Source organism: Hyla sarda, chromosome 5 (genome assembly GCF_029499605.1).
Source record: "Hyla sarda isolate aHylSar1 chromosome 5, aHylSar1.hap1, whole genome shotgun sequence".
NCBI classification, from domain to species: domain Eukaryota; kingdom Metazoa; phylum Chordata; class Amphibia; order Anura; family Hylidae; genus Hyla; species Hyla sarda.
In genome coordinates this window covers 278,748,103-278,761,827 of record NC_079193.1, presented here as the reverse complement: position 1 = coordinate 278,761,827, position 13,725 = coordinate 278,748,103, and the positions used below count along the sequence as shown (strand labels likewise).

General features: G+C 40.2%; 1 protein-coding gene across 2 annotated transcripts in view; it reads right to left on the bottom strand.

The window, feature by feature from the left end:
* The window catches only part of LOC130274032 (meprin A subunit beta-like), a 142,592-nt gene that overhangs the window by 74,771 nt on the left and 54,096 nt on the right, over positions 1-13,725 (bottom strand). For both annotated transcript variants that reach the window (XM_056521783.1, XM_056521782.1), the window contains exon 5: positions 1,627-1,705. In XM_056521783.1, coding sequence (XP_056377758.1) covers positions 1,627-1,705 — 79 coding nt within the window. The remainder of the gene's footprint in view (positions 1-1,626; positions 1,706-13,725) is intronic.

Below are 13,725 nucleotides of genomic sequence, written 5' to 3'. Positions count from 1 at the left end.
TAAAAAAGCAGCTATTTTGGACTTTTTTTTTAACGTTCACGCCGTTCACTGTACGGGATCATTTACATTTTATTTTAATAATTTGGATATTTACGCACGCGGCGATACCAAATATGTATATAAAAAAAAATTTTTACACTTTTTGGGGGTAAAATAGGGAAAATGGGACAATTTACGTTTTATTGGGGGAGGGGGTTTTTCACATTTTTTTAAACTTTTTTTTACTTTTATTTTTACACTCTTATAGTCCCCATAGGGGACTATTTATAGCAACCATTCGATTGCTAATCGATTGCTAATCGATATGTATAGGACACAGCACTGATCAGGGTTATCGGTCATCTTCTGCTCTGGTCTGCGGGAAGGCAGATCAGAGCAGAAGACTCCCAGAAGGCAGCGGAGCCAAGTAAGGGGACCTTCGTCTGCCGTGCAGGATGATCAGATCGCCGCGGCAGCGCTGCAGGCGATCCGATCATCCTGTTAAGTGACCGCGATGCTGCAGATGCCGTGATCTGTATTGATCATGGCATCTGAGGGGTTAATGGTGGACATCCGCGAGATCGCGGGTGTCCGCCATTACCGGCGGGTCCCTGGCTGCGGTCCACAGCCGGGACCTGCCGCGCATGATGCCGGAATCGCTCCGATGCCCGCGGTTATGCTCAGGACGTAAATGTACGTCCTGGTGCGTTAAGTACATTACATTTGCGTCCTGCGTCGTTAAGGGGTTAAATCAACTGGTGCCAGTAAGTTAAAGAGATTTGTTAACTACTTCTATTTAAAAATCTTAATCCTTCAAGTACTTATCAGCTGCTGTATGCTCAACAGGAAGTTCTTTTCTTTTTAAATGTATTTTCTGTCTGACCACAGTGCTCTCTGCTGACACCTCTGTCCCTGTCAGGAACTGTCCAGGGCAGGATATGTTTGCTATGGGGATTTGCTCCTACTCTGAAAAGGTCCTGACATGGACAGATGTGTCAGCAGAGAGCACTGTGGTCAGACAGTGGAGCAGCTGATAGGTACTGGAAGGATTAAGATTGTTAAATAGAAGTAATTTACAAATCTGTTTAACTTTTTGGCACCAATTGATTTTTAAAAAAAATTTCACCAGAGTACCCCTTTTACCTGTATGATGTACCTTATTGGAAAAAGAGGTAAGGGTTATTCAGCGGTGAGTGCAGCCTTGTTCTTTCTTCTCATTGGACTGTTTTGTTTATGACCTGCTTTTTGTAGATGCTGACACAGTCATCTAAAATTTACAAATTGCCCTTTTTCAGCATCACTCAGATCATTCGGCTTGCCTATTTTTTCAGAACTGACTGTTCACTTGCTAATATATCCCCCCTTGAAAGGAATCTATTGTAACAAGATGATGTTATTCAGTTTACCTAGTAGATGTAAATGTTACGGTTGATAGGTGTATCTCATGAAGCTTATTTTAAGGTCATATAGTAAATTCTGCTTTGTGAACCTTTGACCAATATATGTAAACCTTAAAATCATGTTATTTACTATTAACAATGTGTTCACTTCCTGTGTTCGTGGGGTTCCCTTTTTATGGGTGACCATTTGACTATTAAAAACATTTCCTTATTCCTGAGAAATTTATGTGAGAAATGTATTACATACCTAGACTATCTTCTAAGTAATATGGGACTGTAAGAGGCCATCTGTACCGACTGCCAATAATTGTGCTTCTTTCTTTACCCTGTGGAACAAACAGCATAAATGGCAGTAAATGTTTTAACCCCTTAAAGATGCAACCAGCTTTGGCATTAAAGACATAGGACCATTTATTTCTTAAATCTATGTGTATGTATATTTCAATAAAATAATATTGGGATGTACCATACAAGTAAATAAGGAGAGGGATACATTATAAAATACAATAGATTTGCTTCTCAAATTAAAGCCAGATATTTATTCTAGTAACATTATATAGATAATTCCCTTGGGTATGTCACAGGGCCCTTGTGACCACCCTCCAACTATTTACAGTAAAATAATTAACATATTAATAAAAAAAGAATAAAACAATACTGCTGCTAGTGATCAAAAGTGCAAAGTGATAGTTACAGAAAATTAGAAAGGCATTATGCGCCGTGTAGTTAGTTGAAAGTAAATGTTTGTCTTTATAAGACAGTATGGGACTTGTAGTCGCTGTAGTTGTTAATCATTCATATGCATATTGTAATCCTATGGTAGTGCAGATGTCGTTGTAAATACTAAAGTATTGCACATAGATCCTTAACAGAATGAAATGGCTACTCACTCTTCCCCATATATACAGCAAGATAATGAAAGTCAAATGGTGCGCTGCATCTCTCATCTATCCCGGTAGTGTTTGCAGCCCGGGAGATAGCAGGACAGTGAGGCTCCGCATGGCGCTGGTCCTAGGAGGTGTCTGCGTAACTCACACTGGATTGTACTGTGATAAGCCGATAGCCCGCCGCTCCGGCCGGAGATATGGGCAGAAATCGTTCTGCCTGCGGCTGTCCTGATGGAAACTTCTTGTGAAGCGGGCACAGGTGATATAGCGGGGATGAGTAGTTGTGATGTCCTCGTGTATCCATGTAGAAAGTTGTTTGATTGACAGGGCACGGACAATCAATATAGCCAATATCAAAGCAGCAGTATATGATTATACATATATTCAGGTATAGGCTGGACATGTTTCAGGACCTCCGTAGGTCTTTTATTCAGCAGCTCATTCAATATCTCATTCAGTAATGGTTTGAGGAGTCATTTATTAAAGTATATATAGGCTTAACCCCTCCCCTAAATAGTGACATTACATCCATTGTTAATTAGTGCAAATCTGCATCAGTCTACTTGTCTCTAGTTGATTAGGCTTTTTACCAATGTTTCCCAACTACTACTCCCATGCTGGGAGCTGCAGCCCCGCAACACCCAGAGGCAACCCGGACGGGAAACACTGCTAAATATATCTACACTGCAAGAACTTACAATTAAAAAAAGATATAGTTTTGTTATACTTGGGACATACCGATATCTTAATCTTAGCAATTTAGAGATAGGACAAAATATTATATTAATGTTAAATTTATGTATATAGGGAATCTAGCAATAAAGATTTGCTGACATAAAATATAAACAATATAAAAAAGACAATGAGTGTATATATAAAATATGATCATAATCAAAAAAATATGAATGGGAATATATGTGCAGATAAAAATGACTCAAAAATTACGTGTATGTACAATGAAATTTAAAAATATGAATGGGAATATATATGTATATATACAATAAAAGGATATGTAGACTAATATAATGACAGGGGGAAGGACCAAACGAAAGGTCCCTTAGGGTGCTGGGTATACAGCCTGACACTGACGGACCATCTGAATGGGCCATCCTTTTGGTGTTGAATCCAAAAAACCAAACAGTTCTAGATCACTGTTCAATCCCTTGGGAGCCATAGAGCCGAACTCAAAACATTTTCTGGATTCAGCTCAAGACATTTTATCTATGAAATATCCTCCTCACCAGTCTTGTACTGACTGAATAGATGTATATTTCCATTTGTTGGGGTTACCTTGTTGGAATTGTTTGAAATGACCGGACAAGTGATCATTTTGTTTTTTGATGTTATACTTATGTTCCAAAATTCGTGTTTTTAGAGCTTGTGATGTCCTGCCCACATTGCTTGTTGCATGGACATTGTATGACATGGATTACTTCCTTACTCGTGCAATTCAAAAATTTGTTAATTTTATGAAATCATTGGAGGTTGATTTTACTTCAATGGTCCGTTTTTCAAAATTGGTGGCTCTGCAATTTGGACATTGTCCACACCTAAAGAAGCCTTTTAAATCTAGCATAGTGGAAGTAGTTTTTGTGCTGGGATTAGTAGTTTGTACTGTAGGGGCCACTTTTATACCTATATTTGGGGCTCTAGTGTAAATGATGGGTGGCTTAGCAGGGAGATGTTCACTTAGTGCTTTGTCTTGACATAGTAAAGGCCAGTATTTGTTAATAGATTCTATTTTATTAAATTTTGTGTTAAATGGGATAAGTTTAGAATTGTCTTTGTCTGAAGATACAGATGTATCCGTATTTTTAGGTGTAAAGAAACCTAAACCTTCTGAAGGGATTGTTGAACATTCACTGGAGGGTATTTTTTCTCAATGAATTGATTAGTTAGAGTAATTGCTTCTATTTCAAATTGATCATTGTTTGTACAGTTGCGTTTAAGTCTACAGAATTGGCTGGTTGGAAAATTAACCAGCCACTGTGGGAGATGACAACTACTGGGTAGTATAAAGCCATATTTTGCCACCGGTTTATGATATGTGCTGCAGATGAGTTTGTCTCTATCAGATGTTATTAATAAATCTAGGAATTCTACAGATGTTGGACTGATGTGAGGAGTGAATTTGAGGTTTCTATTGTTGGAATTGAGTGAGAGTCTGAAATTATCTAAATCTTGTCTGGATCCCCACCAGACAAATCGATGTAGCAATGTATGACACCAGGTCTCCGCCCAGCTGGTGAACACTGGTGGTACTTCCCCAATCAGCCATGAACAAATTGGCATAGCTGGGCGCAAACCTGGTGCCCATGGCAGTACTGTTTAGCTGAAGATAGTGGTCGGGGCCAAACATGAAGTAGTTGTGGGTCAATATATAACTAATGCTATCCAATATAAATGTGATTTGGTCCAACAGGAGATCTGCATGTATTATTAGTGGATTCTGAATGGCTTCTATTCCTTGTTGATGATTAATAACTGTGTAAAGTGAACTGACATCTAATGTTCCCAGAAACCAAGATGGATCCCATTTTATCGATTCTACCATCTGAATCATTTGGGTAATGTCTTGTAGATATGATTGAGTCAGTTTAACATATGGTTGAAGAAGTTGGTCGATGTACTGAAATAGATTAGCTGTTATAAAGCCAATACCCGAAATGATGGGGCGGCCTGGAGGTTGTTTGGGGTCTTTATGAATTTTGGGTATGGTATAAAAGAGTGGCATACGTTTGAAGCTACCATATCCCCACTAATCTCCTGTCTTGGAAAAAATTAGATTTTTTTCTTTAAGGTTGTATGCTTATGGAGGAGGGAACAGCAGTCTGTGCCTCTAAAGAGTTTTTTTTTATAAAGTATTTCTTTGGGTTAAGTTTACGTATATACTTTTCAACTCCAACATAAACCCCAAATTTGTCTGGTTGTTGGCTGGGTGTGACTTTATGGCCCTTATTCAATAGACTGGTTGGAACTTAATTGGATTGAACTGAGATAAATGGTCCTTTTCCTCTGTCATCATATCTACATATCCTTTCATTGTATATATACATGGAATTTTTTACTGCAATTTTTTATCCACGTATATATTTTCATTCATATTTTTAAATTTCATTGTCCAAACGTCATTTTTTACAGTCATTTTTATCTGCATATATATTCCCATTTATCTTTTTTAGATTTTGTTCATATTTTATATATACTCTTTTTTATATTACTTACATTTTATGTCAGCAAATCTTTATTGCTAGATTTCCCATATACATAAATTTTACATAATATTTTGCCCTATCTCTAAATCGCTAAGATTAAGCTATCGGTATGTCCCATTAAGTACAACAGAACCATATGTGTTTTAATAGTGAGTTATTGCAGTATATATATATATATATATATATATATATATATATATATATATGTATAAAGCAGTGTTTCCCGTCCGGGGTGCCTCTGGGTGTTGCAGGGCTGTTGTAGTTGGGAAACATTGGTACAAAGCCTAATCAACTAGAGACAGAAAACAAGTAGACTGATGCAGATTTGCACTAATTAACAATGGATGTAATGTCACTATTTAGGGGAGGAGTTAAGCCTATATATACTTTTCAAAATGACTCCTAAAACCATTACTGAATGAACTGCTGAAGAAAAGACCTACGGAGGTCTTGAAACGCATCCAGCCTATACCTGAATATATGTATAATCATATACTGCTGCTTTGATATTTGCTACATTGATTGTCAGTGCCCTGTCATACAATTTTCTACATGGATACACAAGGACATCGCAACTACTCATCCCCGCTACATCACCTGAGTCCGCTTCACAAGAAGTTTCCATCAGGATAGCCGCCGGAAGAACGATTTCTCCCCATATCTCCGGCCGGAGCGGCGGGCTGTCAGCTTGTTACAGTACAATCCAGTGTGAGTTGGGCAGACAACTCTAGGACCAGTGCCAAGCAGAGCCTCACTGACCTGCTATCTCCCGGGTTGCAAACACTACTGGGATAGGTGAGAAGTGCAGTGAACCATTTGACATTCATTATCTTGCTGTAGGAGTGAGTAGCCATTTCATTCTATTAAGGATCTACGTGCAATACTTTAGTATCTACAATGGCATCTGCACTACCATAGGATTACAATATGCATATGAGTGATTAACTACTACGGCGACTACAAGTCCCATACTGCCTTATAAAGATAAACATTTACTTTCAACTAACTACACGGCACATAATGTCTTTCTAATCATCTGTGAATATCACTATGCACTTTTGATCACTAGCAGCAGTATTGTTTTATTCTTTTTTATTATTATTTTAATAATTTTACTGTAAGTAGCCGGAGGGTGGTCACAAGGGCCCTGTGACATACCCAAGGGAATTTTACTATATCGTTTTACTATAATAAATATCTGGCTTTAATTTGAGAAGTATTGTAATTTATATTGTATCCCTCTCCTTGTTTACTTGTATTGTACATACCAATATTATTTTATTGAAATATATATAATATCCATGACCTTGAGCCCCAAGTGGCCCTCTAGTGGCCTCCCCACACATATTGGGTTGTTAACATCATGTAACAGCTTAGGGTACTCTAAATGTTGTATTGTTTATAGTTTATTGATATGCCTAGGCTAACAATATGTCCCATTTTGAGCAGGACAGTCCAGTTTGTTTTATTATTTTGCCACTGTCCCATCTTTTTTTTAATTTAGACTCATTTTGCCTGCAGCAGCCGATGGTCAATTTTTTTTAAAATGGACACAGCCTGTGCTGCCTGATGTTAAGTTGCACTTCACAGTAAGTGAACAGTGGATGGCGGGACTTGGGACAAGTCAATATACACACCTCTTACATCATACACCGAGGAGCAGAGCAGAAGGACATCAGAGGACATAAGGATGGTCAGGAGAGTGTGCTGCGAGTCTAGGCCCTGGCATGGTCCGTGGACCCTGGTGCACCTAGGCAGACACTGTGATGGGACAATAACTAAACTCCTGCTTGCATCAGCCTTCAGTGCTCCACTGCTTCCAGCAAGAATGGAGAAGCAGTGAAGCACCAAAGCAGCCTGGCAGTAAGGCTGGGGAGCCATGGCCTACCCACTATATGGGTGCTTACGGAGGCCTAAGAAACTATACTATATAGGGGCATATCATCTGGAGAGAGGGCCTTTGGCTGCCACCTACAACTACTGTATATTGGGGCACAGAACCTCCAGGGGGCCTATTAACTTTATAATATGGTATACAGTGGGTGACACAAGTGTGAAACACATCACCATTCTTCTCACTAAATATATTTCCAAAGGTGATATTGACATAAAATATTCATCAGATGTTGGTAACAGCCCAAGGTAATCCATACATACAAAGAAACCAAGCTCATAAATTAACCACTTAAGGACCAAGGACGTACCGGTGCGTCCTGAGTTCTTTCCCTTTCTATAACGCGGGGCCTCGATGTGGCCCGGGGCTAATAGCATGCAGCAATGATCGCGGTGCCGCACGCTATTAACCCTTTAGAGATGGCGTTCAAAGTTGAACACCGCATCTAAAGTGAAAGTAAATCACTGCCGGTTAGCTCAGGGGGCTGTTTGGGATGTCCCGAACAGCTGTGGGACACGAGGAGGGTCTCCTACCTTGCCTCCTGGTGTCCAATTGCCGAATGACTGCTCAGTGCCTGAGATCAGTGTGTGCAGTGTTATAGCCCCCTATGGGAGCTATAACATTGCAAAAAAAAGTGAATAAAGATCATTTAACACCTCCCCTAATAAAAGTTTGAATCACCCCCTTTTCCCATAAAAAAAAAACTGTGTAAATAAAAATAAACATATGTGGTATCACCGTGTGCAGAAATGTCCAAATTATAAAAATATATTATTAATTAAACCGCACAGTCAATGGCGTATGCGCAAAAAAAAATCCAAAGTCCAAAATAGTGTATTTTTGGTCCCTTTTTACATCATGAAAAAATGAATAAAAAGTGATCACCAAGTCTGATAAATACAAAAATGGTACCGCTAAAAACTTCAGATCACGGCCCAAAAAATGAGCCCTCATACTGCCCCATATGCGGAAAAATAAAAAAGTTATAGGGGGTCAGACTATGACAATTTTAAACGTATACATTTTCCTGCATGTAGTTATGATTTTTTTCAGAAGTACAACAAAATCAAACCTATATAAGTAGGGTACCATGTTAATTGTATGGACCTACAGAATAAAGAGAATGTGTCATTTTTACCGAAAAATTTACTGCGTAGAAACAGAAGCCCCCAAAAGGTATAACATGTCTCACAATGATTTTGTTTCCATTTCAGAATTGGTGGCGCAAAAAATAAGCCATTATATGGATTTTTAGGTGCAAAATTGAAAGAGTTATGATTTTTGTAAGGTAAGGAAGAAAAAATGAAAGTGCAAAAACGAAAAAACCCTGGTCCTTAAGGGGTTAAGTTATGTGTAATAATGTGAAATGAGACAGAGAAAAAGTATTGAACATGCTTACTAATACTTATTTAATACTTTGTAAAAACGAAATAAGCCTTTGTTAATAATGTCAGCTTCAAGACGCCTCCTGTATGGAGAAACAACTCACATGCATTGCTCTTATGTGATTTTGGCCCATGGCTTATGCACTCACATATTCAAAAATAACATCCATCACCTACACACAAAACATGAAACACACAGGAAGATAAAAAGACTACCCCTTAGTCCTAACAGCAGCACAGCTGGGGTATTCCACCCACCGATTGAATTTTATTGTAAACAATGTGAAACATGCTCACTTTGACCCCTTATAAAGAGGAATTTGTGTACTGCTGTTAGGACTAAGGGAAAACAAATTATCATTAGAAATTAACAATTCTAGTATGTCTTACCAGCAGCACAGATGGGGATATGGCAAGCAGAAACCCTAAATGGGAGGGCTCCTTAAATGGGTGGCCAATAGAATCGTCGGCCCAATGGAGGAATAATTGGAAATTCTAGAGTCTAATCTGTAATGGGTGATGAATGTGGATTGTGAACTCCACAAAGCCAATTTACAAATGTGTTATAAAGGAATAGGATTCCTTTCCGCGAAGTAGGTGGATATAACTCTAGTAGAGTGAGCTCTTATGAACTCAGACGGCTACAAATTCTGAGAAACTATCAATTCTCAAATGGCTTCTTTAGACCATCTGCAAATTGGGGGGTTTGAGGCTTTGTGACCCTTATGGGCACTAGGAAAAAGAATAAGGAGATTTTAATCCTTTCTAGAAGAGAAAGGTCTTGATAAGCGGACCAACACTAGAAGAGAAATAACTTGAATAATGTTTTTTTAAATTGGTACTTTTGGAATAAAGGGAGAAATCGTAGCAATACATGGTCCTGCAGGAATTTTGTGTACGGCTACCGAGAATGCCTGTAACTCACCGATCCTCTTTGCCGATGTAAACTTTTTTCAAATAAATAGGTGCCAGAAAGTTAAACAGATTTGTAAATTACTTCTATTAAAAAATCTTAATCCTTCCAATACTTATCAGCAGCTGTATACTCCACAGGAAGTTATTGTAGTCTGACTACAGTGCTCTCTGCTGACACTCTTTTTTATTATAAAAGTACAAAACTTTACAAAACATAAAACAAGTTCATTTCACTGTAACAAAATTAACAAAACTGAACATAAAAACAAACTATCCGTCTCAAAATAACAACTTAAACCTTCCTAACCGGCCAGCCCAGATAAACCAAAAATAAATGAATAAATAAATCATTACCTACTATAGTCCAACACACACACACACACATACCTAATGAACACAAATAAAGCTTTCCACGCTGGGATCAAAAACTAAAAATATCCAAACTAGGAAACATTACCACACTGCTCCTCCCCCCAATAACAAAACAAAAATATGGCTAGCTGCCGTAACAAAAATAATCCAACTTGGATAACAAAATATATACATATATATATATATACACACATACACACACATATATATATATATATATATATATATATACATACACATACATATACATACATACAAATACACTTTTTTTTTTCCCTTTTTCTTTCTTTTTTCTATACATATATATATATACATATATACATACACATACACATACACACACACACATATATATATGTATACACATACACATACATACACATATACACATACATACACATATACATACACACACACACACATATATATACATATATATACACATACATATATACATATATATATATATATATATATATACACATACATACATACATACACACCCACCCTTTTTTTTTTTTTTTTTTTTTATATGTTTTTTTTTAACCTCCCCTACCCCCACCACACACACACATACATATACCCACAAACAAAAACTAATCCACACTGGGACACAAACATAAACACAAACATAAATATAGTGTACTCTTAACACTATACTATAATAACTGAAAACTGGTCCGACTGCCTTTCTCTCCCAAATAATTATGACATTGTACAAATAAAAATAAAAAATATTACAAAAAAAATAAAAAAATAAAAATAAAAAATAAAAAAAATAAATAAGGTGTATACATAAAACTATACAGATTATACATAACAAACAACTCAATAACACAGAAAAACAACCTATACTAAACTATCCCATCACCCACCACCCCCTCTGGACATGGGTCAGAGTCCATAGGTCACAGTTTTTGTCCACAACTGACCCATACCAGACCCCCAAAATAGTACCCACTGCAACAGTCCAGTCCTGGGTACAGACCACCACCACCCCCCAAAAACCCCCCACCCAACCTAAAATACACCCCTACCCACCTAATGTAAACAGAACAATATATATACAAAACAATATTTACATACTCTACAACAAGCAATATTAACAGTACAATACACCAAAACCACAAGGCTCAAGTTTGGTTGCCTGCAAGCCCTTTACAATCTTTTCCATAGAAAACAAAACAAAAGGCTAAGGTGACATGCATAGCCCCCCACCAGGAAGAAGGATGGCAATCCTGATAAAATTAAATTTAAATTCCTCTCCCTATCAACCTCTAACCCTATCACTATCCCTTCATGAAACTGACCCTATACTCACCCTAAGATATATACACTATCCCTGGCCAAAATAAGGTACTTCACCTTAAGGGCCTAGTACCTAGGGCACATCAAAAGAAAAACCTCTCCATAGGAGAGAAGCCCTACTGGTACCAAGACTGCCATACTCCAAAGACCTGATCTTCCCAAGGTCACCGGTGATATTCCTACAGACCTCCACCTCGGAGAGGATTTTCTGTTGGGTCGACACTAAACACCGTGCACTCCACGTGTAGTACCTAACCACTAAGCTAACTAAGAATAAAGTGCCCCGGTCTCGGCCACCCAGGGACCTGAATGCCCCATAAGCCCACTCCGGATAGGTAAGGCCGGCAAGTTGACTCCAGCCGATGGAAGCGCCCACCCGGTTGTAAACCCCTATATTAAAGGGACAGTGAAGCAGGAAGTGGTCCATGCTTTCCAGCGTGTCCCCGCACTCTTCTCGGGGACATCCCCGGTCATCAGAGTTCCTACACTTCAGGTTGTCCCTTACATATAGCTTCCCCTGAAAGCAGCGCCAGGCCAAGTCCCAAAACTTCTGGGGGATCCTTTTCATGTTCAAAAGATACAACCCCACCCTCAGATCCCGACCTGGGCAGTCCCTGAGCGCCAGAGGCTTCTGAAAGTGGGTCAACAGAACCCGTTTGTCAAGGAACTGCCTTGACTGGGTCCTGATCTCCCACACTCCCAGACCCCACCGACGTATCGCCTTCAGAGTCGGGGTAGCGTAAGCCGGAAGATATCCATGGGGCGTACGGAGGTCCTTCACTTGCCCTCCTGTCTCCCATTCCTGGAAGAAAGGCCGAAACCATTCCCTGCAGGAGAGTACCCACGGAGGAGCCCTCTCTGACCAGAGGTTTGCGATGTTGGCTTTCAAGAAGGTGTTCGTAAAGAACACCACAGGGTTTACCATAGATAAACCCCCTAGTCTCCTCGTGCGGTACGTAACCTCCCTCTTGACTAGGTTCATCCTGTTCCCCCATAACAGTTGGAAAAACAGGCTGTAGATCCTAGTATAGTAAGCCTCTGGCAAGATACATACGCTGCCCAGATAGATAAACAAGGGGAGCAGGTACGATTTGATCAGGTGTACCCTTTCCCTGAGGGTCATAGACCAACCCTTCCACTGGTTCACCTTCTGACTGGCATCCTGGAGCTTACCATCCCAGATTTTGGTGGGATAATCATCCTGGCCGAAAGTGATGCCTAAGACTTTTGCTGATTCTTGGGGCCCTGGAAGGGTGTCCGGGAGATCAAACGTGGGATCCCCCCCTCCCAGCCAGAGACTCTCACACTTATCCCGGTTGATCTTAGACCCGGATGCCTCCGAGTAGCGTTCCACCTCCGACATCACCACATCGACCTCCTCTCTCGAGGAGACGAAAATAGTGACATCATCAGCGTACGCCACCACTCTCTGGGTGACAGCCGGCTCCGCCAGACTCATCCCGACTCCCGCCAACGGCCCACAATCTACCCTCCGGACGAAGGGATCGATTGCGAATACGTATAAAAGCGGGCTCAAAGGACAACCCTGACGGACTCCGGACCCCACCTCAAAAGAGCGGCCAGACCACCCGTTCACAAGCGGGAAACTCTCTGCCCCTGCATACAAGATCTTAAGCCAATTAACAAAAGTAGTTGGTAAGCCATATCTCAGGAGGACGGACCAGAGGTACTCGTGGTTCACCCGATCAAATGCTTTGGCCTGATCCAAGGACAGCAAGTACCCCTTCCAGAGACCTGCACTACTCCGTTCCACTGCCTCCCTGACACTAAGGACAGCACTTAAGGTGCTTCGGCCTGGAACAGAGCAGTGCTGAGCCCCCGAAAGGAGCCGGGGTGCAAACTTCACCAGCCGATTAAACAATATCTTGGCCAGAAGCTTCCTGTCCGTATTGAGAAGAGCTATGGGCCTCCAATTCTCAACACGGCTAGGATCTTTACCCTTTGACAGAAGAATCAGGGCTGACCTCCTCATTGACTTCGGCAGAGTGCCCGAGGAGAGACACTCATTAAATACCTCAGTCAAGAGGGGAGCTAAAGACTCCTTAAAGGTCCTGTACCACTCAGATGTTAAGCCATCCGGGCCTGGCGACTTCTTGGGGGCGAGCCCCTCGATCGCCAGTCTCACTTCCTCTTCCCCTATTTCTTCTGCCAAAACATCAAGAGAGGGGTCTACCCCTGGCTCAGGAATGGTTTCAGTCAGGAAAACCGACATCCTGTCTCGATCTAGATCCTTCCTCCCCAAGAGGTGCGAGTAGAAGGATCTGACGACCTCCAAGATCCCTGATCTGGACCGATTCAGAGATCCTGTACTATCAATCAGTCCTGAAATGACTTTACTACTCACTGACA